This window comes from Pseudophryne corroboree, chromosome 10 (assembly GCF_028390025.1).
Source record: "Pseudophryne corroboree isolate aPseCor3 chromosome 10, aPseCor3.hap2, whole genome shotgun sequence".
Taxonomy (NCBI): domain Eukaryota; kingdom Metazoa; phylum Chordata; class Amphibia; order Anura; family Myobatrachidae; genus Pseudophryne; species Pseudophryne corroboree.
The window spans coordinates 145,099,769-145,125,675 of record NC_086453.1 but is presented as its reverse complement, the minus strand read 5'-3'; the positions used below and the strand labels follow the sequence as shown (position 1 = coordinate 145,125,675).

At 48.6% G+C, this 25,907-nt stretch overlaps 1 protein-coding gene across 3 annotated transcripts in view; it reads right to left on the bottom strand.

Annotated features, from left to right (window-relative positions):
- The window catches only part of PRPF31 (pre-mRNA processing factor 31), a 111,871-nt gene that overhangs the window by 46,158 nt on the left and 39,806 nt on the right, over positions 1-25,907 (bottom strand). For all 3 annotated transcript variants that reach the window (XM_063942847.1, XM_063942846.1, XM_063942848.1), the window contains exons 5-7: positions 19,969-20,066; positions 12,298-12,404; positions 12,038-12,207 (exon numbers count right to left, since the gene is read on the bottom strand). In XM_063942847.1, the coding sequence (XP_063798917.1) occupies positions 12,038-12,207; positions 12,298-12,404; positions 19,969-20,066 (375 nt within the window). The remainder of the gene's footprint in view (positions 1-12,037; positions 12,208-12,297; positions 12,405-19,968; positions 20,067-25,907) is intronic.

Below are 25,907 nucleotides of genomic sequence, written 5' to 3'. Positions count from 1 at the left end.
CCTAGCTGTGACCGGCTCCTCCGAGTCTGGTAGGAGGGGCATACTCCATGGTACTAATGTGGACCCCAGCATCCTCTAGGACGTAAGAGAAAATAAGATTTTAAATCTACCGGTAAATCTTTATCTCCTAGTCCGCAGAGGATTTTGGGGACTCCATAAGGACCATGGGGTATAGACTGGCTCCGCAGGAGACATGGGCACTATAAAGACTTTAGAATGGGTGTGCACTGGCTCCTCCCTCTATGCCCCTCCTCCAGACCTTAGTTAGAGAAACTGTGCCCAGAGGAGACGGACCATACGAGGAAAGGATTTTTGTTAATCTAAGGGCAAGATTCATACCAGCCCACACCATCCACACCGTATAACATGGCATATACGCAACCAGTTAACAGTATGAACAAAACAGCATCAGCCAAAGACTGATCTTAACTGTAACATAACCCTTATGTAAGCAATAACTATATAGAAGCCTTGCAGAAATATGTCCGCACTGGGACGGGCGCCCAGCATCCTCTACGGACTAGGAGAAAAAGATTTACCGGTAGGTTCAAAATCTTATTTTCTCTTACGTCCTAGAGGATGCTGGGGACTCCGTAAGGACCATGGGGATTATACCAAAGCTCCAGACCGGGCGGGACAGTGCGGATGACTCTGCAGCACCGATTGAGCAAACATGAGTTCCTCATCAGCCAGGGTATCAAACTTGTAGAATTTTGCAAAAGTGTTTGAACCCGACCAAGTCGCCGCTCGGCAAAGCTGTAATGCCGAGACGCCTCGGGCAGCCGCCCAAGAAGAGCCCACCTTCCTAGTGGAATGGGCCATTACCGAATTTGGTAACGGCAATCCAGCCGTAGAATGAGCCTGCTGAATCGTGTTACAGATCCAGCGAGCAATAGTCTGCTTAGAAGCAGGAGCGCCAACCTTGTTGGCTGCATACAAGACAAACAGAGCCTCTGTTTTCCTAACCCGAGCCGTCCTGGCTACATAAATTTTTAAGGCCCTGACTACATCAAGGGACTTGGAATCCTCCAAGTCACCCGTAGCCACAGGTACCACAATAGGTTGCTTTAATATGAAACAATGAAACCACCTTAGGCAAAAATTGAGGACGAGTCCTCAACTCTGCTCTATCCATATGGAAAATCAGATAGGGGCTTTTGTGAGATAAAGCCGCCAATTCGGACACCCGCCGTGCAGATGCCAAGGCCAACAACATGACGACTTTCCAAGTGAGAAATTTCAACTCAACTGTTTGAAAAGGTTCAAACCAGTGTGACTTAAGGAACTGTAACACCACGTTAAGGTCCCATGGTGCCACAAAAGGAGGCTGGATGTGCAGCACTCCCTTTACAAAAGTCTGGACTTCTGGGATAGAAGCCAATTCCTTCTGAAAGAATATAGATGGGCTCCATTAAGGTACAGATTTCGGCCCTAACTTCAGGCCCATATCCACTCCTGTCTGTAAAAAGTGGAAAAAAACGGCCCAGGTGGAAATCTTCTGTAGGAGCATTCTTGGCTTCACACCAAGAAACATACTTCCTCCAGATACGGTGATAATGCTTCGTCGTCACCTACTTCCTAGCCCTTATCAGAGTAGGGATGACTTCCTCCGGAATACCTTTTCCAGCTAGGATTCGGTGTTCAACCGCCATGCCATCAAACGTAACCGCGGTAAGTCTTTGAACACGCAGGGCCCCTGCTGTAACAGGTCCTCCCTGAGAGGAAGAGGCCATGGATCTTCTGTGAGCATCTCCTGAAGATCTGAATACCAGGCCCTTCGAGGCCAATCTGGAACAATGAGTATTGTCTGCACTCTTTTTGTCCTTATGATTCTCAATATTTTGGAGATGAGAGGAAGAGGAGGGAATACATAGACCGACTGAAACACCCATGGTGTCACCAGGGCGTCCACCGCTACTGCCTGAGGGTCCCTTGACCTGGCACAATACCGCCGAAGCTTCTTGTTGAGGCGAGACGCCATCATGTCTATTTGAGGAAGTCCCCAAAGACTTGTTATCTCTGCAAAAACTTCTTGATGAAGTCCCCACTCTCCTGGATGGAGATCGTGTCTGCTGAGGAAGTCCGCTTCCCAGTTGTCCACTCCCGGAATGAAGACTGCTGACAGAGCGCTTACGTGATTTTCCGCCCAGCGCAGAATCCGTGTGGCTTCCGCCATTGCCACTCTGCTCTTTGTCCCGCCTTGGCGGTTTACATGAGCCACGGCTGTGACGTTGTTTGATTGAATCAGAACCGGTAGTTCGCGAAGAAGATTCTCTGCTTGTCATAGGCCGTTGTATATGGCCCTTAATTCCAGTATGTTGATGTGTAGACCAGCCTCCTGGCTTGATCATGTTCCCTGAAAATTTCTTCCTTGTGTGACTGCTCCCCATCCTCGGAGGCTCGCGTCCGTGGTCACCAGAACCCAGTCTTGAATGCCGAACCTGCGACCATCTAGAAGATTAGCACTCTGCAGCCACCAAAGGAGACACACCCTGGCCCTGGGGGACAGGCTTATTTTCTGATAAATTTGAAGATGGGACCAGGACCACTTGTCCAGAAGGTCCCACTGAAATGTCCTCGCATGAAACCTGCCGAAGGGAATGGCCTCGTAGGTTGCCACCATTTTTCCCAGTACTCGAGTGCATTGATGGACTGACACTCTTTTCGGTTTTAACAGGTCTCTGACCATGTTCTGGAGTTCCTGTGCTTTTCCCATCGGGAGAAAAACCCTCTTTTGTTCCGTGTCCAGAATCATGCCCAAGAAAGATAGCAGAGTCGTTGGAACCAACTGTGACTTTGGTAGATTTAGAATCCAGCCATGTTGCTGCAGCACTCTCAGGGAGAGCGACACGCTTTTCAGCAACTGATCTCTCGATCTCGCTTTTATCAGGAGATCGTCCAAGTATGGGATAATTGTGACTCCCTGCCTGTGCAGGAGCACCATCATTTCCGCCATCACCTTGGTGAAAATCCTCGGGGCCATGGAAAGCCCAAACGGCAACGTCTGAAACTGGTAATGACAGTCCTGTACAGCGAATCTCAGGTAAGCCTGATGAGGGGGATATATGGGGACATGAAGGTATGCATCCTTTATGTCTAGTGACACCATAAAATCCCCCCCTTCCAGGCTGGAGATAACTGCCCGGAGCGATTCCATCTTGAATTTGAACTTTTTCAAGTACAGGTTTAGGGATTCTAAATTTAGAATGGGTCTGACCGAGCCATCCGGTTTCGGGACCACAAATATGGTTGAATAGTATCCCTTCCCCTGTTGAACTAGGGGAACCTCGACCACCACTTGTTGTTGACACAGTTTTTGGATTGCTGCTAAAACTATCTCCCTTTCTGGGGAAGAAGCTGGTAAAGCAGATTTGAAAAACCGGCGAGGAGGCACGTCTTCGAATTCCAGCTTCTAGCCTTGGGATACAATTTCCATTGCTCAAGGATCCACATCGGACTGAACCCAGACGTGGCTGAAAAGTCGAAGACGTGCCCCCATCGATGCGGACTCCCTCAGAGGAGCCCCAGCGTCATGCGGTGGATTTAGTAGAAGCCGGGGAGGACGTCTGCTCCTCGGAACTAGCCGAAGCAGGCATTCTTTTCCCGCTACCCTTACCTCTGGCGAGGAAGGAAGGACCCCGACCTCTTCTAGACTTATGCGACTGAAAGGACTGCATCTGATATTGTGGTGTTTTCTTTTGCTGTGGGAAACATAAGGCAAAAAAGTAGATTTACCCGCGGTAGCTGTGGAAACCAGATCCGCGAGACCTTCCCCAAATAAAACCTCACCCTTGTAAGGCAAAACTTCCATATGCCTCTTTGAGTCGGCATCGCCCGTCCATTGGCGGGTCCACAGGGCTCGCCTAGCAGAAATCGCCATGGCGTTGGCTCTCGAACCTAGCAGCCCAACGTCTCTGAGCGTCTCTCATATATAAGACTGCGTCTCTAATGTGAGCTAAGGTCAATAAAATGGTATCCCTATCTAGGGTATCAATGTCAGCCGACAAGGTATCTACCCAAGCTGCTACAGCGCTACAAACCCAAGCCGACGCTATTGCCGGTCTGAGCAAGGCACCCGTATGTGTATAAATTTATTTTAAGGTAGTCTCCTGTCTGCGATCAGCAGGATCCTTGAGGGCTGCCGTGTCTGGGGATGGTAGCTCCACCTTTTTGGACAAGCGCATTAAAGCCTTGTCCACCTTGGGTGAGGATTCCCACCGTAACCTGTCCTGTGCCGGGAAAGAATACGCCATAAGAATTCTCTTGGGAATCTGCAGTTTCTTGTCTGGAGTTTCCCAAATGTTTCAAATAACTCATTTAGCTCATGAGATGGGGGAAAAGTTCTCAGGTTTCTTTTCCTTAAACATGCATACCCTCGTGTCAGGGACAGAGGGGCCATCTGCAATAAAAGATGTTTTGCATATCACAATAATCATATAATGAATACTTTTGGCCACCCTTGGGTGTAACCTCGCATCATCGTAGTCGACACTGGAGTCAGAATCCATGTCGGTATCAGTGTCTGCTACTTGGGACAGTGGACGTTTCTGAGACCCAGAAGGGCCCTGTGACACAGTCATAGCCATGGATTGACTCCCTGTTCTATCCATGGACTCTGCTTTGTCCAATCTCTTATGTAATAAAGACACATTTGCATTTAAAACATTCCACATATCCAAACAATCAGGTGTCGGCGTTGCCGACGGCGACACCACAAGCATCTGCTCCACCTCCTCCCTAGATGAGCCTTCCGCTTCAGACATGCCGACACACACACACACACACACGGATATAGCTATATGGAGACAGTCCCCCAATAAGGCCCTTTGGAGAGACAGAGAGAGAGTATGCCAGCACACACCCAGCGCCACCGGAATAAAATCCCAGCTAGTACAGCGCTTTTATAGAAATATATATACAATTACACTCACTGCGCCAATTTATGTGCCCCCCCCCCCCTCTGTTTTGCCCTCTGTAACAGTGTTCAGCAGGGGAGAGTCCGGGGAGCCAGCTTCTCTGCAGTGTGCTGTGGAGAAAATGGCGCTGGTTAGTGCTGGAGGATCAAGCCCCGCCCCCTCAGCGGCGGGCTTCAGTCCCACTCAAATTATTTATACTGGCGTTATTTTTTTAATATACCGCCTCCGCAGTATATAATTCATCTGCCAGTGTCCCTTGAGGTTAATATTGCAGCCCAGGGCGCCCTTACAGTGCCCCCTGTGTGTGTATGTGTGGGAGCAATGGCGCGCAGCGTTACCGCTGCGTGTTACCTCAGTGAAGATCTGAAGTCTTCTGCCGCCTTTGAAGTCTTCTTTCTTCTTAATACTCACCCGGCTTCTATCTTCCGGCTCTGTGAGGAGGAAGGCGGCGCGGCTCCGGGACGAACGGCGACGGTGAGACCTGCGTTCAGACCCTCTGGAGCTAATGGTGTCCAGTAGCCTAAGAAGCAGAGTCTATCATTTAAGTAGGTCTGCTTCTCTCCCCTCAGTCCCACGATGCAGGGAGCCTGTTGCCAGCAGTGCTCCCTGAAAATAAAAAACCTAACAAAAAGTATTTTTCAGAGAAACTCAGTAGAGCTCCCCTGCAGTGCACCCAGTATCCTCTGGGCACAGGATCTAACTGAGGTCTGGAGGAGGGGCATAGAGGGAGGAGCCAGTGCAAACCCATTCTAAAGTCTTTAGAGTGCCCATACCTCCTGCGGAGCCCATCTATACCCCATGGTCCTTACGGAGTCCCCAGCATCCTCTAGGACGTAAGAGAAAATAAGATTTTACTTACCGGTAAATCTATTTCTCGTAGTCCATAGTGGATGCTGGGGACTCCGTAAGGACCATGGGGAATAGACGGGCTCCGCAGGAGACATGGGCACTTTAAGAAAGAATTAGGAATACTGGTGTGCACTGGCTCTTCCCTCTATGTCCCTCCTCCAGACCTCAGTTAGAGAAACTGTGCCCGGAAGAGCTGACCGTACAAGGAAAGGATTTTGGAATCCAGGGTAAGACTCATACCAGCCACACCAATCACACCGTATAACTCGTGATAAACTTACCCAGTTAACAGTATGAACAACAACAGAGCATCAGACCAACCTGATGCAACCATAACATAACCCTTATGTAAGCAATAACTATATACAAGCATTGCAGAAGACGTCCGCACTTGGGACGGGCGCCCAGCATCCACTACGGACTACGAGAAATAGATTTACCGGTAAGTAAAATCTTATTTTCTCTAACGTCCTAGTGGATGCTGGGGACTCTGTAAGGACCATGGGGGATATACCAAAGCTCCCAAACGGGCGGGAGAGTGCGGATGACTCTGCAGCACCGAATGAGCAAACACAAGGTCCTCCTGAGCCAGGGTATCAAACTTGTAGAACTTTGCAAAAAAGTGTTTGAACCCGACCAAGTTGCTGCTCGGCAAAGCTGTAATGCCAAGACCCCTCGGGCAGCCGCCCAAGAAGAGCCCACCTTCCGTGTGGAATGGGCTTTTACTGATTTTGGAGGCGGCAATCCAGCCGCAGAATGAGCCTGCTGAATCGTGTTACAGATCCAGCGAGCAATAATCTGCTTTGAAGCAGGAGCACCCAGCTTGTTGGATGCATACAGGATAAACAGCGAGTCAGTTTTCCTGACTCCAGCCGTTCTGGCTACATAAATCTTCAAAGCCCTGACTACATCTAGTAACATGGAATCCTCCAAGTCACGAGTAGCCGCAGGCACCACAATAGGTTGGTTCAAATGAAAAGATGACACCACCTTCGGCAGAAATTGCGGACGAGTCTGTAATTCTGCCCTGTCCATATGGAAAACCAGATAGGGGCTTTTACATGACAAAGCCGCCAATTCTGACACACGCCTAGCCGAAACTAAGGCCAATAGTATGACCACCTTCCACGTGAGATATTTTAACTCCACGGTCGTAAGTGGCTCAAACCAGTGAGATTTCAGGAAACTCAACACCACGTTAAGATCCCAAGGTGCCACTGGTGGCACAAAAGGGGGCTGAATATGCAGCACTCCCTTTACAAACGTCTGAACTTCAGGAAGAGAAGCTAGTTCCTTTTGAAAGAAAATGGATAGGGCCGAAATCTGGACCTTAATGGACCCTAATTTTAAGCCCAAAGTCACTCCCGACTGTAGGAAGTGAAGGAAACGGCCCAGCTGGAATTCCTCTGTAGGGGCCTTCCTGGCCTCACACCAAGCAACATATTTTCGCCATATACGGTGATAATGTTTTGCGGTCACGTCCTTCCTAGCCTTTATCAGCGTAGTAATAACCTCATCCGGAATGCCTTTCTCTGCTAGGATCCGGCGTTCAACCGCCATGCCGTCAAACGCAGCCGCGGTAAGTCTTGGAACAGACAGGGCCCCTGTTGCAACAGATCCTGTCTGAGAGGCAGAGGCCATGGGTACTCTGTAAGCATTTCTTGCAGTTCCGGATACCAAGTCCTTCTTGGCCAATCCGGAACAATGAGTATTGTTCTCACTCCTCTTTTTCTTACGATTCTCAGCACCTTGGGAATGAGAGGAAGAGGAGGAAACACAAACCGACTGGAACACCCTCGGTGTCACTAGTGCGTCCACAGCTATCGCCTGAGGGTCTCTTGACCCGGCGCAATACCTTTGTAGCTTTTTGTTGAGGCGGGATGCCATCATGTCCACCTGTGGCAGTTCCCATCAATTTGTAATCTGTGTGAAGACTTCTTGATGAAGTCCCCACTCTCCCGGGTGGAGGTCGTGCCTGCTGAGGAAGTCTGCTTCCCAGTTGTCCACTCCCGGAATGAACACTGCTGACAGTGCTTGCACGTGATTCTCCGCCCAGCTTAGAATTCTGGTGGCTTCTGCCATCGCCACCCTGCTTCTTGTGCCGCCCTGGCGGTTTACATGAGCCACTGCGGTGATGTTGTCTGACTGAATCAGCACCGGTTGGTTGCGAAGCAGAGGCTCCGCTTGACTCAGGGCGTTGTATATGGCCCTTAGTTCCAGGATATTGATGTGCAGACAAGTCTCCTGACTTGACCACAGCCCCTGGAAATTTCTTCCCTGAGTGACTGCCCCCCACCCTCGGAGGCTTGCATCCGTGGTCACCAGGACCCAGTCCTGTATGCCGAACCTGCGGCCCTCGAGAAGGTGAGCACTCTGCAGCCACCACAGAAGAGACACCCTGGCCCTGGGGGATAGGGTGATCAGCCGATGCATCTGTAGATGAGATCCGGACCACTTGTCCAACAGATCCCACTGAAAAGTCCTCGCATGGAACCTGCCGAAGGGAATGGCTTCGTATGACGCCACCATCTTTCCCAGGACTCGCGTGCATTGATGCACCGACACCTGTTTTGGTTTTAAGAGGTCTCTGACCAGAGTCACGAGCTCCTGGGCCTTCTCCGCTGGGAGAAACACCTTCTTCTGGTCTGTGTCCAGAATCATGCCCAGGAAGGGCAGACGCGTCGTAGGAATCAGCTGCGACTTTGGAATATTCAGAATCCAGCCGTGCTGTTGCAACACCTCCCAAGAGTGTGCTACACTGATCAGCAACTGCTCTCTGGACCTCGCCTTTATGAGGAGATCGTCCAAGTATGGGATAATTGTAACTCCTTGCTTTCGCAGAAGCACCATCATTTCTGCCATTACCTTGGTAAATATTCTCGGTGCCGTGGACAGACCAAACGGCAACGTCTGGAATTGGTAATGACAGTCCTGTACCACAAATCTGAGGTACTCCTGATGAGGTGGATAAATGGGGACATGCAGGTAAGCATCCTTTATGTCCAGAGACACCATAAAATCCCCCTCTTCCAGGCTTGCAATGACCGCCCTGAGCGATTCCATCTTGAACTTGAACCTTTTCAGGTAAATGTTCAGGGATTTTAAATTCAATATGGGTCTGACCGAACAGTCCGGTTTCGGTACCACAAACATTGTGGAATAGTAACCCCTTCCCTGTTGAGGGAGGGGAACCTTTACCACCACCTGCTGGAGATATAATTTTTGAATTGCCGCTAACACTACTTCCCTTTCTATGGGGGATGCTGGCAGGGCCGATTTGAGGCAACGGTGAGGGGGCATTACTTCGAATTCCAGCTTGTATCCCTGAGACACAATCTGTATAGCCCAGGGATCCACCCGTGAGCGAACCCACTGGTGGCTGAAATTTCAGAGACGCGCCCCCACCGCTCCTGGCTCCACCTGTGGAGCCCCAGCGTCATGCGGTGGATTTAGTGGAAGCCGGGGAGGACTTCTGTTCCTGGGAACTAGCTGTATTGTGTAGCCTCTTTCCTCTACCCCTGCCTCTGGCAAGAAAAGACGCACCTCGGACCTTCTTGCCTCTTTGTGCTCGAAAGGACTGCATTTGGTAATACGGTGCTTTCTTAGGTTGTGAGGGAATATATGGCAAAAAATTTGACTTCCCCGCCGTATCCGTGGAAACTAGGTCCGAGAGACCATCCCCAAACAATTCCTCACCCTATAAAGGTAACACCTCCATGTGCTTTTTTGAGTCGGCATCACCTGTCCATTGCAGAGTCCACAGGACCCTTCTGGCAGAAATTGACATTGCATTTATTCTAGAGCCCAGTAGGCAAATGTCTCTCTGGGCATCCCTCATATATAGGACAGCGTCTTTTATATGCCCCAGGGTCAGTAATATAGTATCCTTGTCCAAGGTATCAAGTTCCTCAGATAGAGTATCTGTCCATGCTGCTACAGCACTACACATCCAGGCCGACGCAATTGCCGGCCTTAGTAGGGTACCTGAATGTGTATAAACGGACTTCAGGATACCTTCCTGCTTTCTATCCGCAGGATCTTTTAGGGTGGCCGTATCCTGTGACGGCAGGGCTACCTTCTTAGATAAGCGTGTCAAAGCTTTGTCTACCCTAGGGGATGACTCCCAGCGTAACCTGTCCGTTGGCGGGAAAAGATACGCCATAAGTAACCGTTTGGGAATCTGCATTTTCCTATCAGGAGAATCCCAAGCTTTTTCACATAACTCATTTAACTCATGTGAAGGGGGAAAAGTCACCTCTTGCCTTTTTTCCCCAAACATATAAACCCTCTTGTCAGGGACAGGGTTTTCCTCTGAGATGGGCAATACATCCTTCATTGCTATAATCATGTAGCGTATGGCTTTTGCCATTTTAGGCTGCAACTTTGCATCATCGACACTGGAGTCAGAATCCGTGTCGATATCTGTGTCAACAATTTGGGATAGTGGCCGCTTCTGAGACCCTGACGGCCTCTGCGCTGTAGGATCAGGCATGGGTTGAGACCCTGACTGTCCCAAGGCTTCAGCTTTATCCAACCTTTTATGCAAGGAGTTTACATTATCATTTAACACCTTCTAAATATCCATCCAATCAGGTGTCGGCGCCGTCGGCAGAGACACCACATTCATCTGCACCTGCTCTGCTTCCACATAGCCTTCTTCGTCAAACATGTCGACACAAGCGTACCGACACACCACACACACAGGTGATGCTCTATTTGAGGACAGAACCCCCACAAGGCCCTTTGGAGAGACAGAGAGAGAGTATGCCAGCACACACCACAGCGCTATATGACCCAGGAATTACACAGTAACTTAGTGTTTACCCAGTAGCTGCTGTATACACTGATTTTGCGCTAAATTTATGTGCCCCCCCCCCCTTTCTTTTTACCCTCTTTCTACCATGATTCTGCAGGGGAGAGCCTGGGGAGCTTCCTCTCAGCGGAGCTGTGGAGAGAAAATGGCGCTGGTGAGTGCCGAGGAAGAAGCCCCGCTCCCTCAGCGGCGGGCTTCTGTCCCGCGATTTTGTGTAAAATAACGGCGGGGGCTCATGCATATATACAGTGCCCAACTGTATATATGCTCTTTTATGCCAAGAGGTACTTAATTGCTGCCCAGGGCGCTCCCCCCTGCGCCCTGCACCCTACAGTGACCGGAGTGTGAGGGTTTAATGTGGGAGCAATGGCGCACAGCTGCAGTGCTGTGCGCTACCTCATATGAAGACTGGAGTCTTCTGCCGCCGCTTTCGAAGTCTTCTTGCTTCTCACGCCGGCTTCTGGCTCTGCGAGGGGGACGGCGGCGCGGCTCCGGGATCGGACGACCAAGGGTGCGTTCCTGTGTTCGATCCCTCTGGAGCTAATGGTGTCCAGTAGCCTAAGAAGCATGACCTATCCACAGTGAGTAGGTTTGCTTCTCTCCCCTCAGTCCCACGTAGCAGAGAGTCTGTTGCCAGCAGATCTCTCTGAAAATAAAAAATCCTAACAAAATACTTTCTTATTAGCAAGCTCAGGAGAGCTCACTAAAGTGCACCCAGCTCGTCCGGGCACAGATTCTAACTGGAGGAGGGACATAGGAGGGAGGAGCCAGTGCACACCAGTATTCCTAATTCTTTCTTAAAGTGCCCTGTCTCCTGCGGAGCCCGTCTATTCCCCACGGTCCTTACGGAGTCCCCAGCATCCACTAGGACATTAGAGAAATAAGCATTAACTTTATTCTTTCTGTTATTAAAAGAATAAGAGCACAAGTTAACTTTTCAAACAATAAATAGAATGTGTAAGCTACATCACAAATACACTGGTGTGAAAATTCTCCAAGGAATCATTGATCTACATGTGCCATTGATTTGTAAGCACAGCCATATGGTTTTCTCTTCTATAAAGAAAAACAAACAAAACGAAAACCCCATCAAAATGGTTATTGGGTTATATGCAGGGACTGCTTTCAATGTTAAGCTTTTATAGAGCGTTTCAGGAGATCAAACCTCCAATACCCAGTGAGAATCCTTGCAAGAGCCGTTAGAGGAATCTGAGCTGTAAAGTTGAAACGACCCGAGAAGCTTCTGAGTTGGCTATTTACTCATGCTGTGTGGGGCTAGGGTACAATTATTCTGAGTGAGATGTGCTACACAACCGTTTGTGTGTTCTTAAATTACAGGAATCATTAAATTGCTTGGATTGCATTAACTAAGAATCACAACAAATATGGTCCCATAAACAAATTGATAATCAGTAGATATTTCAGTGAACAAGCTCCTAAAATGATGACCTTGACTTACCCATTATTTTGGCTGCAGTTGAAGCCCCAACAATGATGGAGAGATTGGGAGCAATGAAAGACATGCGAGATTCCACGTACTCATAGATTCTGTGCTTGGATTGGTTCAGTTCCAGTGCCATATCACAGGCTTCTTCAATATGCTGCAATTCATCATCAGTCAGCTGTTGCCTGTACGTAAACCAGACACCAGCGCTATGATCCAGCTGTACGTTGTAATATAGCAAATAAGAGCATGGCTTGTACTATTAATGGACTTACCCTTGGGTAGTGGAGGCAGTTACGCTGACAACCATTATAGTCGCATTGGTAAGTATTTGTTGAAGATTCTCGTTGTTCTTGCATTTATCTAAACTGTTCCCCAACTCCTACAAAGCAAATATATTTTGTAAAGAGTTATTTCAGCTGCATGCCAACTGCTAGAAACAGATAACCCAATTATGGATTGCATGCATTATATAGTGTTCATGAAAGGCTGTTTTAGCGGGGATTTTAAAACGCAAAAATGCACCCTGCCTTTATGGTGGCACCCCACTCAGATTCTATGCAGAAATTTTTGAGTGGTTACGCCCTCTTTCCGGGTGCAATAGTGCCCTATTGACAGCCAGACACCCTGCTCCACTCCAGACGTGGAGTGAACACTAATATATACATAACTGCCAACATTTCAGTGTACAATCAGTGACTTCATGTATGTGGAATATATAACATGATTTTACTAACAAAAAGTGTACAAAAATAAATAAATAAAAAACGCTAAAATCATAGAGGTTAAAATAAGATTTTACTCACCGGTAAATCTATTTCTCGTAGTCCGTAGTGGATGCTGGGTACTCCGTAAGGACCATGGGGAATAGACGGGCTCCGCAGGAGACTGGGCACTCTAAAGAAAGATTTAGGTCTACCTGGTGTGCACTGGCTCCTCCCCCTATGACCCTCCTCCAAGCCTCAGTTAGGACACTGTGCCCTGAAGAGCTGACACAATAAGGAAGGATTTTGAATCCTGGGTAAGACTCATACCAGCCACACCAATCACACCATATAACTCGTGATAGGAACCCCGGTTAACAGTATGATAACAATGGAGCCTCTGAACAGATGGCTCGCAATAACAACCCGATTTTTGTAACAATAACTATTTACAAGTATTGCAGACAATCCGCACTTGGGATGGGCGCCCAGCATCCACTACGGACTACGAGAAATAGATTTACCGGTGAGTAAAATCTTATTTTCTCTGACGTCCTAGTGGATGCTGGGTACTCCGTAAGGACCATGGGGATTATACCAAAGCTCCCAAACGGGCGGGAGAGTGCGGATGACTCTGCAGCACCGAATGAGAGAACTCCAGGTCCTCCTCAGCCAGGGTATCAAATTTATAAAATTTTGCAAACGTGTTTGCCCCTGACCAAGTAGCAGCTCGGCAAAGTTGTAAAGCCGAGACCCCTCGGGCAGCCGCCCAAGATGAGCCCACCTTCCTCGTGGAATGGGCTTTTACAGATTTAGGCTGCGGTAGTCCCACCGCAGAATGCGCCAGCTGAATAGTGCTACAAATCCAGCGCGCGATAGTCTGCTTAGAAGCAGGTACACCCAGCTTGTTGGGTGCATATAAAATAAACAGCGAGTCAGTTTTCCTGACTCCAGCCGTCCTGGAAATATAAATTTTCAGGGCCCTGACTACGTCCAGAAACTTGGAATCCTCCAAGTCCCTAGTAGCCGCAGGCACCACAATAGGTTGGTTCAAGTGAAAAGCTGATACCACCTTCAGGAGAAACTGAGGACGAGTCCTCAACTCTGCCCTATCCATATGGAAAATCAGATAGGGGCTTTTACAGGACAAAGCCGCCAATTCTGACACACGTCTGGCCGAAGCCAGAGCCAACAACATAACCACTTTCCACGTGAGATATTTTAAATCCACAGTCTAAAGTGGCTCAAACCAATGTGATTTCAGAAACTCCCAAAACCACATTGAGATCCCAAGGTGCCACTGGGGGCACAAAAGGAGGCTGAATATGCAGAACTCCCTTGACAAAAGTCTGAACTTCAGGCAGTGAAGCCAGTTCTTTCTGGAAGAAAATCGACAGGGCCGAGATCTGGACCTTAATGGACCCCAATTTGAGGCCCAACGTCACACCTGCTTGCAGGAAATGCAGGAATCGACCCAGTTGAAATTCCTCCGTTGGGGCCTTCTTGGCCTCACACCAAGCAACATATTTTCGCCAAATGCGGTGATAATGTTTTGCAGTGACATCCTTCCTGGCCTTGATCAGGGTAGGGATGACTTCCTCCGGAATGCCTTTTTCCTTTAGGATCCGGCGTTCAACCGCCATGCCGTCAAACGCAGCCGCGGTAAGTCTTGGAACAGACAGGGTCCCTGCTGCAGCAGGTCTTGTCTGAGCGGCAGAGGCCAAGGGTCCTCTGCAAGCATCTCTTGAAGCTCCGGGTACCAAGCCCTTCTTGGCCAATCCGGAGCCACGAGAATAGTTCTCACTCCTCGCTTTCTTATTATTCTCAGTACTTTGGGTATGAGAGGTAGAGGAGGAAACACAAACCGACTGGTACACCCACGGTGTCACTAGAGCGTCCACAGCGATCGCCTGAGGGTCCCTTGACCTGGCGCAATATCTTTTTAGCTTTTTGTTGAGGCGGGACGCCATCATGTCCACCTGTGGTTTTTCCCAACGGTTTACCAGCATCTGGAAGACTTCTGGATGAAGTCCCCATTCTCCCGGGTGGAGGTCGTGCCTGCTGAGGAAGTCTGCTTCCCAGTTGTCCACTCCCGGAATGAACACTGCTGTCAGTGCTAACACATGATTCTCTGCCCATCTGAGAATCCTTGTGACTTCTGCCATTGCCCTCCTGCTTCTTGTGCCGCCCTGTCTGTTTACATGGGCGACCGCCGTGATGTTGTCTGATTGGATCAGTACCGGCCGGTTCTGAAGCAGGGGTCTTGCTTGGCTTAGGGCATTGTAAATGGCCCTTAGCTCCAGAATATTTATGTGAAGCGAAATCTCCAGATTTGACCACAGTCCTTGGAAATTTCCTCCCTGTGTGACTGCACCCCAGCCCCGAAGGCTGGCATCCGTGGTCACCAGGACCCGGTCCTGTATTCCGAATCTGCGGCCCTCTAGTAGATGAGCCCTCTGCAGCCACCACAGCAGCGACACCCTGGTCCTTGCCGACAGGGTTATTCGCTGTTGCATCTGGAGATGGGACCCGGACCATTTGTCCAACAGGTCCCACTGGAAAGTCCTTGCGTGGAACCTTCCGAATGGAATCGCCTCGTACGAAGCTACCATTTTTCCCAGGACTCGTGTGCATTGATGTACCGACACCTGTCCCGGTTTTAGGATGTCTCTGACTAGAGATGACAACTCCTCGGCTTTTTCCATTGGAAGAAACACTTTTTTCTGGTCTGTTTCCAGAATCATTCCCAGGAACAGAAGACGTGTCGTCGGGACCAGCTGTGACTTTGGAATTGAGAATCCAGTCCTGCTGTTGCAGCACTTCCGGAGAAAGTGCTACCCCCTTACCTACTGTTCCTTGGACCTCGCCTGTATCAGGAGATCGTCCAAGTACGGGATAATTAAAACTCCCTTCTTGCGAAGGAGTATCATCATTTCGGTCATTACCCATGGTAAAGACCCTCGGTGCCGTGGATAATACAAACGGCAGCGTCTGGAACTGATAGTGACAGTCCGGTACCACAATCTTGAGGTACTCCTGGTGAGGAGGGTAAATGGGGACATGCAGGTAAGTATCCTTGATGTCCAGAGAGACCCTGTAATCCCCCTCGTCCAGGATCGCAATAATCGCCCTGAGCGATTCCATCTTGAACTTGAATCTTTTGTTATATGTGTTCAAGGATTTTAAATTTAAGATGGGTCTCACCGAACCGTCCGGTTTCGGTACCACTAACATTGTGGAAAAGTAACCCTTTTCCTGTTGAAGGAGGGGTACCTTGATAATCACTTGCTGTGAATACAGTTTTTTGGATAGCCACCAACCCTGCCTCCCTGGCAGAGGGAGTTGCCGGTAAGGCAGATTTTAGTTGAAACGGCGGGGGGGGGGGGAGACGTCTCGAATTCCAGCCTGTACCTCTGAGATACTGTTTGAAGAACCCAGGGATCCACCTGTGAGAGAGCCCACTGTGCGCTGAAATTTCTGAGACGGGCCCCCACCGTACCCGGGTCCGCCTGAGCAGCCCCAGCGTCATGCTGTGGACTTACCGGACGCAGGGGAGGACTTCTGCTCCCGGGAACTAGCTGTGTGCTGCAGCTTTTTCCCTCTACCTTTTCCTCTTGGCAGAAAAGATGAGCCTCTAGCCCTCTACTTTTCTGGGGCCGAAGGGACTGTACCTGATAATACAGTGCTTACTTTTGCTGAGGGGTAGCTTGTGGCAAAAGTTTTGATTTCCCAGCCGTAGCTGTGGAAACGAGGTCTGAAAGACCATCCCCAACCAGTTCCACCCCCTTCTAGGGCAAACTTCCATGTGCCGTTTTGAATCGGCATCGCCCGACCATTGCAGAGTCCATAACCCCCGTCTGGCGGCAATGGTTTTACATAGCGCTTATTAGTGATGCCAGTCGGCAAATATCCCTCTGTGCATCACGCATGTATAAGACCGCGTCTTTTATATGCTCTATTTTCAGCAAAATATTGTCCCTATCTATAGTATAAATATTATCCGACAGGGAATCTGACCACGCAGCTGCCGCACTGCACATCCATGCCGAGGCAATAGCAGGTCTCAATATAATGCCCGTGTGTGTGTATATAGCTTTAAGGGTAGTTTTCTGCTTTCTATCAGCAGGTCCTTCAGGGCGGCCGTATCCGTGACGGTAGTGCCACCTTTTTTTTTTTTTTTTAATAAGCGTGTAACCGCTTTATCTACCCTAGGGGTTATTTCCCAACGTGACCTATCCTCTGGCGGAAAAGGGTACGCTGCTTAGAAATAATCAATTTCTTATCGGGGGAAGTCCACGCTTCCTCACACACCTCATATCAATTCCTCAGATGCAGGAAAACTACTGGTAGTTTTCTGTCACCAACATAATACCCTTTTTTGTGGTATCTGGGGTATTATCAGAAATGTGTAATACATTTTTCATTGCCTCAATCATGTAACGGGTGGCCCTATTGGAAGGTACACTAGTCTCATCGTCGTTGACACTGGAGTCGGTATCCGTGTCAACATCTGTGTCTGCCATCTGAGGTAGCGGGCGTTTTAGAGCCCCTGATGACATGTGAGACGCTTGGACAGGCACAAGCTGAGCAGCCGGCTGTCCTATGTCGTCAAACCTTTTATGTAAGGAGTTGACACTGTCACGTAATTCCTTCCATAAGTCCATCCAAACCGGTGTCGACCCCGCAGGGGGTGACATCCCATTCACAGGCATTTGCTCCGCCTCCACATCATTATCCTCATCATACATGTCGACACAGCAGTACCGACACACAGCATACACACAGGGAATGCTCTGAAAGAGGACAGGACCCCACAAAGCCCTTTGGGGAGACAGAGGGAGAGTATGCCAGCACACACCAGAGCGCTATATATCACAGGGATATCACCTGAGAGAGTGTTTTCCCTTATAGCTGCATAATATATATATATATATATACTGCGCCTAATTTGTGCCCCCCCTCTCTTTTTAACCCTTTTCTGTAGTGCAGGACTGCAGGGGAGAGCCAGGGAGCGATCCCTCCAGCAGAGCTGTGAGGGAAAATGGCGCCAGTGTGCTGAGGGAGATGGCTCCGCCCCTTTTTCGGCGGGCTTTCTCCCGCTATTGTAAGAGTTCTGGCAGGGGTTAATAAACACCTATATAGCCCCTGGGGCTATATATGGTGTCAGTTCGCCAGCCAAGGTGTTAATATTGCTGCTCATGGCGCCCCCCCCCAGCGCCCTGCACCCATCAGTGACCGCAGTGTGTGGTGTGCATGAGGAGTAATGGCGCACAGCTGCAGTGCTGTGCGCTACCTTGGAGAAGACAGAAGTCTTCAGCCGCCGATATTCCGGACCACCTTCTTGCTTCTGGCTCTTTAAGGGGGACGGCGGCGCGGCTCCGGGAACGGACGACGAGGTCGGGTCCTGTGTTCGATCCCTCTGGAGCTAATGGTGTCCAGTAGCCTAAGAAGCCCAAGCTACCACCACTTAGGTAGGTTCGCTTCTTCTCCCCTTAGTCCCTCGGTGCAGTGAGCCTGTTGCCAGCAGGTTTCACTGAAAATAAAAAACCTAACATATACTTTCTTCCTAGGAGCTCAGGAGAGCCCCTAGTGTGCATCCAGCTCAGCCGGGCACAGAAATCTAACTGAGGCTTGGAGGAGGGTCATAGGGGGAGGAGCCAGTGCACACCAGGTAGACCTAAATCTTTCTTTAGAGTGCCCAGTCTCCTGTGGAGCCCGTCTATTCCCCATGGTCCTTACGGAGTACCCAGCATCCACTAGGACGTCAGAGAAATTAATCTATACCTTTAATCTTTATTCTTACAGCCTCCCAACACATGCACTAGTTCTAGCACAGCTAATTTCTGAATATTCACAAGGTCTATTTTACAGCAAAGCATGTTACAGAATCACAGACAAAGCTTCTAACACAGACAAACCATGGTCTTGCCCAGATCACACAGTAAGATTCTAGCCATCATTTCTGTATTGCATCCTATAAAATTATAGAATGTAATTGGTTGCTATGGGCAACACCACCACCTATCTGTTTGAGATGCTTTACTTAATATACCCCACAAACGTTATTTAATGGGCCAGATTCCATTCCCCACCAACTAATCTGTATAGGTGGTTGAAAAGCTGAGTAAAGGTCCATACACACTGGGCGTTTTTGCCCAGCGTGTATGCACAGCAATGATGGCTGACATTGCTGGGCTGAAAAGCGCAAGTGCATACACACGGATCGCTTTTCCCCCCTGCCCAGGGATGTCAGCTGGGGTGAGCAGCTTTCCATAGCAGGACGCTATGGAAAGCTGCTCACCCCGCCGTTCATCTACTGGTAATACCAGTAGATGAACGGCGGCCGCCAGCGATGAAGCAGGAGCGCACATCTGCGCTCATCGCTTGCTCATACACACTGGGCGGCTTTGAGCTGAAAGCAGCTCAAAACACCAAAAGTGACCTTTCAGCTCAAAATCACCCAGTGTGTATGGGCCTTAAGAGCGTGGTCATAAGAGCACTCTAAATATTAGCACTTCAGCTGTAACAAAAGTGCTAGTGTTCAATTGTTCATGATAAAGGCTTGTGGTGCAGGGAGAAAATAAAGAAATAGATTACTCCTTCCTTCTCAGACAGGAGCAATCAAGCTCCAAAGACGCTGCATGCCATGTTTTCTCAGTTTAACTGCAGCAGTGTGAAACAGGACTAAAAATGCCACTATACATCAATGGTCAACACTGAAAGCAACGGAGCACTGAAGCAAACTAGCACATATTCTAGCTCACAATGCTTCGCTTTCACTACATTAATAAAACCATTTGTTGATTTGATGTATAAAGGCCCCCACATACTACGACGAGGTATCGCATGCGCTCCGTCACATGCAATACCCCTTCAACTCCCAGCCAGCTGCTCCTGGACTCACAATATCGTGAGTCCAGGGAACCTTCACTCACATGCGATATAACATTAAAACACACCATCGCAAGAGACAGGGACAGCTCTTTACTGCTGCAGGCAAGATCTGAAAACCCTGTTTTCGACCCCCGGGGCGTGCCTCAGTGTGGTCCACTTGCAATACGTTGGCCCAATGTGTTGATATCGTTCTAGTGTATGGGGGCCTTTAGAGTACACAGTGCAAGGGACTCTAACGATACAAAGATCTAAAAACCTTCCATGCAGTGTCTTAAAACTGTGACCCCTACACAGACTTGGTGCATCTGTTCCCTTCACTGTATACATTACACAAACACAGACACCTACCTTCACTGTTCTTATGTAGTCCAGGGCATTTGGGACCAAGGACTCCAGTTCAGGAAATCTTTTAGAATATTTATCTCTGATAAATTTATGTATGATATCTGCAGGAAGAAATAGGAATTTAATACCAACCGCTAATTCCTTTTCTCCTTGTCCGTAGGGGATACTGGGATCGTAAGAGTTACCACGGGGTATAGATGGGGTCCATTGGAGCCTGGTACTTTAAAAATTCTTCAGTGTGCTGGCTCATCCCACTATGACCCTCCTGCAGACTCAGTCTAGGAAAACTGTGCCCGAGGAGACGGACATACTTTGAGAGGAGGAAAACAGATAAGAAAAATAGTGGTGAGATACATCATAAGCGGATAGCACCGCAATCCACAACTTGAAACTAGGGACAGCAACAGCAGACCCAAACAGTAAACACACAAGAACAACTCTTGCAGGAAAATTCAAGCACAGAGGCAGGCGCCCAGTATCCCTTATGGACTAGGAGAAAAGGAATTAGCGGTAGGTATTACATTTCTATTTCCTCTCACGTCCTAGGGGATACTGGGATGGTAAAGTTACCATGGAGATGTCCCAAAGCTCCCAGAACGGGTGGGAGAGTGCCGAGACCCCTGCAAAACCGAGCAACCAAACTGAAGGTCCTCAGCAGCCAAGGTATCGAACCTGTAAAACTTTACAAAAAAAGTATTCGAACCAGACCAAGCAGCAGCTCGGCATAACTGCAAAGCAGAGACACCACGAGCAGCCGCCCAGGAAGAACACACCAACCTCGTGGAGTGGGCCTGGACAGAGCTCGGCTGCGGCAAGGCTGCCGAAGAGTAAGCCTGTTGAATAGTCATCCGGATCCAACGAGCAATGGACTGCTTTGAAGCAAGACATCCAATCTTTGTAGAGTCAGAGAACAAACATGGAATCCGATTTCCGGTGACGAGCAGTTCTCTTGACCGACACCTTCAGTGCCCGAACAACATCCAAGGATTTTGAGGCAACCGACGTGTCAGACAACACAGGAACCACAATCGGCTGGTTGATGTGAAATGCAGACACAACCTTAGGCAGAAACTGTGGACAAGTCCTGAGCTCCACTCTATCCTCCTGAAACACCAGGTAAGGGCTCTTACAGGATAAGGCCCCTAATTCCTGAGGCCAAGGCCAACAACATGACAGTCTTCCAAGTCAAATATTTCAAGTCCACCCGGTGCAAAGATTCAAACCACTGATTGCAAAAAGGTCAGGACCAAGGTGAGATCCCACGGTGCCGTGGGAGGAACAAAGGGTGGTTGAATATGAAGTACACCTTTTAGGAATGTCCGGATTTCCTAGATGACAGCCAACTGTTTTTGGAATAAAATAGACAAGGTCGAGATCTGAACCTTGATGGATTCCAAACGATAGCCCATATCCACACTTGCTTGCAGGAAGAGCAAAAACCTGTCCAGACGGAAATCTGCAGTGGAGTACTGTCGACTCTCACACCAGGAGACATACTTCTTCCAGATGCGGTGGTAATGCAGAGATGTGACCACCATCCTAGCCTAAACCATAGTCGAGATAAACTTGGCGGGAAGGCTTTTTCGGGCTAAGACCTCCCTTTCAACCACCAAGCCGTCAAATGTAGCCGCGGTAAGACTGGATAGACGAACGGACCTTGCAGAAAAAGGTCCTTTTGAAGCGGCAGAGGCCAGGCCTCTTCGAGGGACATGGCCAGGAGACCCGCATACCAGGCCCGGCGAGGCCAATTCCGGGGTAAATCAGGATTGCCTGGACATTTTCCCTTTTTAGTCTCTTGAGAACCCTGGCAATGAGAGGAATCGGAGGGCACAGATAGATGAACTGGTAAATCCATGGCGCCGTCAAAGCTTCTACCGCTGTAGCCTGTGAATCCCTTGCCCTGGAGCAGTATCGACGCAGCTTCTTGTTGATTTAAAAAACCATCATGTCGATCAGCAGCAGCCCCACCACTGTACCAACAGTGGAAATCTGCTTCCCACTTGTCCACTTCTGGAATGAAGATGGGTGACATGGCCCTGGTGTTGCGTTCTACCCAGAGGAGTATCCTGGGTACCTCTTGCATTGCGGCCCTGCTTTTTGGTCCTCCTTGTTTATTTATGTATGCCACCACCATGGTATTGTCTGACTGGACCTGTATGGCCTGATGTTGGAGGAGAGAAGCAGCCTGTAAATAATGTTTATCGGAAGAGACGCCTCTTGAGAGGACCACCTTCCCTGAAACTGAGACCCTTAGGTGACAGCACCCCAACCACGGGGGCTCGCATTTGTTGTCAATAGAATCCAAGCCTGAGTTCCGAAGTGTCGACCCTCTACCAGGTGGGGGATCTGTAACCGCCATAACAGGGAAATCCTTGCTTTTGGTGACAGGGATATCCACTGGTGCATGTGCAGGTGTGAGCCGGATCATTTGTACAGTAGATCCAGCTGGATAGGACAGGCATGGAATCTTCCATACTGGATAGCCTTGTATGAGGCTACCATCTTGCCCAACAGCCAGATGCAGAGATACACAGAGACTTTCGAGGATTCAGAACGGAGCACACCATCGTTTGAATTGTCAAGGCCTTGTCCATAGTGTCGAAGTCAAAAATATTATACCCACACACATCACGTGCAAACACCACACAGAGTGGCCTTCGTGCGCGTGTTTGTTCTGCCGTGCGTGCACATGCCCGCACGTTGCGTATATTGGCTCACGAAGTCCTGCGTATTAGCGCGTGGTATGAGTAAATACGGTAGCATATGCAATCGCATGGAAAAGCCACAAAGACATATCTGATATTTAATCCACATAGTGCATAATTTACACATAGCCTACACGCACCACACCAGCAAGTTACATTTGCTTCAGAGATATAACAGAGGGATTCAACTTTACAGGACATGAGGGGACAGAATTAGGTTAGGAGGTGGTGTTTGATATCCAGCTGTACAGTATTTCAAGGGCAATATTCCGATTGCAGTTTGCAGAAAGTAGCACGCTCCTACGCATATCTATGTGCAGGAGTACAATATTAATATTACACTGTATTTACTGTACCCTTGATATTCGGCGGGAACCCAGTGGAGAACATCTGCAAGTGCACCTGGACCAGGCATCGCCCACCTACTCAAACCGACCTATGACCCCTCCTGTACTGTAAATGACCAGCCCTTTGACCTATGGGTGAAGAGATTGCAGTTTCCTTTGTTTCATGCTTTGGACTATTGTATAAGCCACCTGGCCGGTCAGACACATGCTCTGAAGGTCATCTTTCCAGATTGACTGAGGACCGGATCCGGGTGGCGCAGGCGATCAAACGTATGCATCATTGGTTGTAGCTTCTTCTCTTGCGTTATTGTATTTCTGTTGTACCACCTTTTAAGTAAACATTTGTTGCTGCGTTGGACCACAACATTACATATACAATTGGTGGCGCATTCCTTTCCTGTTAGGGGTTATAAAGAGTATTCCGCCGTACGTGTAGCTACTTTGTGCTTACAGCGTGATGGCGTGCTTATGCAACGTGTACGCATTTCATAGGGGTTTACACACACGCTTAGCGGTTGCAGCGGCCTGAACATTTGTGTATTTAAGGTATTGCTTTTTCTTCCTGAAAGTTAAACGAACTTAACAATAGGAAGGAACACCTTCTGAGACACCGTGTCCAGGATTATCCCCAAGAACTGCAGTCTCTGTGATGGTACCAGGTGTGATTTCTGCAGATTGAGAATCCACCCGTGATTCATCAGAAAACATGTAGCCAGGGTGATGCTTTCTAACAACCGAGCTTCAGACACATCCTTTATGAGGAGATCATCCAAGTATGGAACGATGTTCACACCACTTACGCAGAGTTGCAACATCATCGCCGCCATCATCTTTGTGAACACCCGTGGAGCCGTGGATAGGCCAAAGGGTAGGGCCCGGAACTGGAAGTGATCTTGATTCAGTGCAAACCTGAGGTAAGCCTGATGAGGCGGCCATATTGGGATGTGAAGGTACGCATCCTTGATACCCAGGGATACCAGGAATTCCCCCTCTTCCAGGCCTGAAATCACCGCTTTGGAGGGATTCCATCTTGAAATTGAATACCTGAAGGTATGGGTTCAGAGATTTGAGGTTCAAAATTGGCCAGGCCGAACCGTTTGGTTTCGGTACCATGAACAGGCTGGAATAAAAAGCCCTTTTTTCTGAGCAGAGGGGAAATTGGAACAATGACCTTCATTTGTTGCAGCCGTTGAATGGCCTCTAGCAAGGTAACCTTGGACACAGGTGAAGCTGGTAAGCCAGACCTGAAGAATCTGTGAGGAGGGAGATGTTGAAACTCCACTCGGTAACCTTGGGAGACCAGGTCTCTCACCCAAGGATCCCGGCAGGAGTCCACCCAAACATGGCTGAAACATTTGAAGCGAGCACCCACCTGAACTTCCCCTTGAGCCCGTGGTCAACCGTCACACAGAGGGCTTGGTAGAGGGAGAGCCTGAACTCTGTTCCAGGGAACTAGCGGCCGCTGGTCTACGTTCTTCACCTCAGTTTCCCCGAGCAGTGTTGGATTCACCTCTGGCTCTGCCCCTAAATCTGGCCACACCAAAGGACTGGAGAGAGGGGCCGAGATAGGCATGTCTGGCCGGAGGAGCCGCTGACGGCAGATAGGTGGACTTACCGGCAGTAGCTTGTGAAATCCACTTGTTCAGTTCCTCACCAAACAAAGCCTCCCCCGTGAAAGGAAGGTTTTCAACGCCCTTTTTGGAGTTGGTGTCCACTGTCGCAGTCACAGAGCCATAGCAGCAGAGCATGAGTTGAGAATGCCAATCTCCTTAATAGCCTCACTCATGAAGTTAGCCGAATCCTAACTTCATGACTTGCCTCAATTAGTCGAGGACCCAACTAGGGGTAAAACTACCCTGGATCTAGTAATTACTAATAATGTGGACATTATATCAAACACTAAAGTTGGGGAGACTTTGGGTAACAGTGATCACATTCGACATCAGTTTCAGGAAACATAGCTACAGGGGTTCCACCAAAACTTTTAACTTTAGGAAGGCTAATTTCAGTATGCCTAGATGTGCACTCAACGACAGATTGGGAGGTTCTGTTTAATAACAAGAACACTTCGGAAATGTGGGATGTTTTAAAAGGGTTGCTGGATAGCAATATTCATAACTTTATTCCCATGGGCAGTAAACGCAGGAGTATTAAACTCAAACCGATGTGGCTTAACAAGTAGGTTAAGGCAGAAATGGATAAAAAACACAAGCGGGCTTTCAAAGCATTTAAATCTAATGGAAAGGAGGAGTCTTTCAAGTATTACAAGGAGTGTAATAAGAAATGCAAAAAAGCAATAAGAGCAGCTAAAATGGAAAATGAAAAGCAAAAGTGCTATAGAGAGTAAAACCAATCCTAAAAAGTTTTTTAAATACATAAAACAGTAAAAGGTTAAAAAAGGAGAATATAGGTCCATTAAAAGATGAATTAGGAGAATTGATAAATGATGACGAAATAAAAGCGGAAATACTGAACAAATTCTTTTCATCAGTATTCACCAGTGAAGAACTGATGGTGGGAGTAGAGCATAACAATTGTGACAGTAATGATTCATGGTTAGATACTTGCTTAAGCGAAGAAGTAGTCCAGGAGAGACTAGTTCAATTAGATCAGGCATGGTACCGAAGGATTGGCGTATAGCTGAGGTAGTGCCATTATTTAAAAAGGGATCCAAAAATCTTCAGAGAAAATACAGACCAGTTAGTTTAACATCTATAGTGGGGAAAAAATTGGAAGGAATTCTAAGGGGCATCATACAGGAGGTATCTAAAGTCCGCTAGGATTATTAGCAAGAACCAGCATGGGTTTGTGAGGGACAGGTCATGTCAGACTAACTTAATTAGCTTCTACGAGGAAGTGAGCAATAATCTTGATCAAGAAAAAGCAGTGG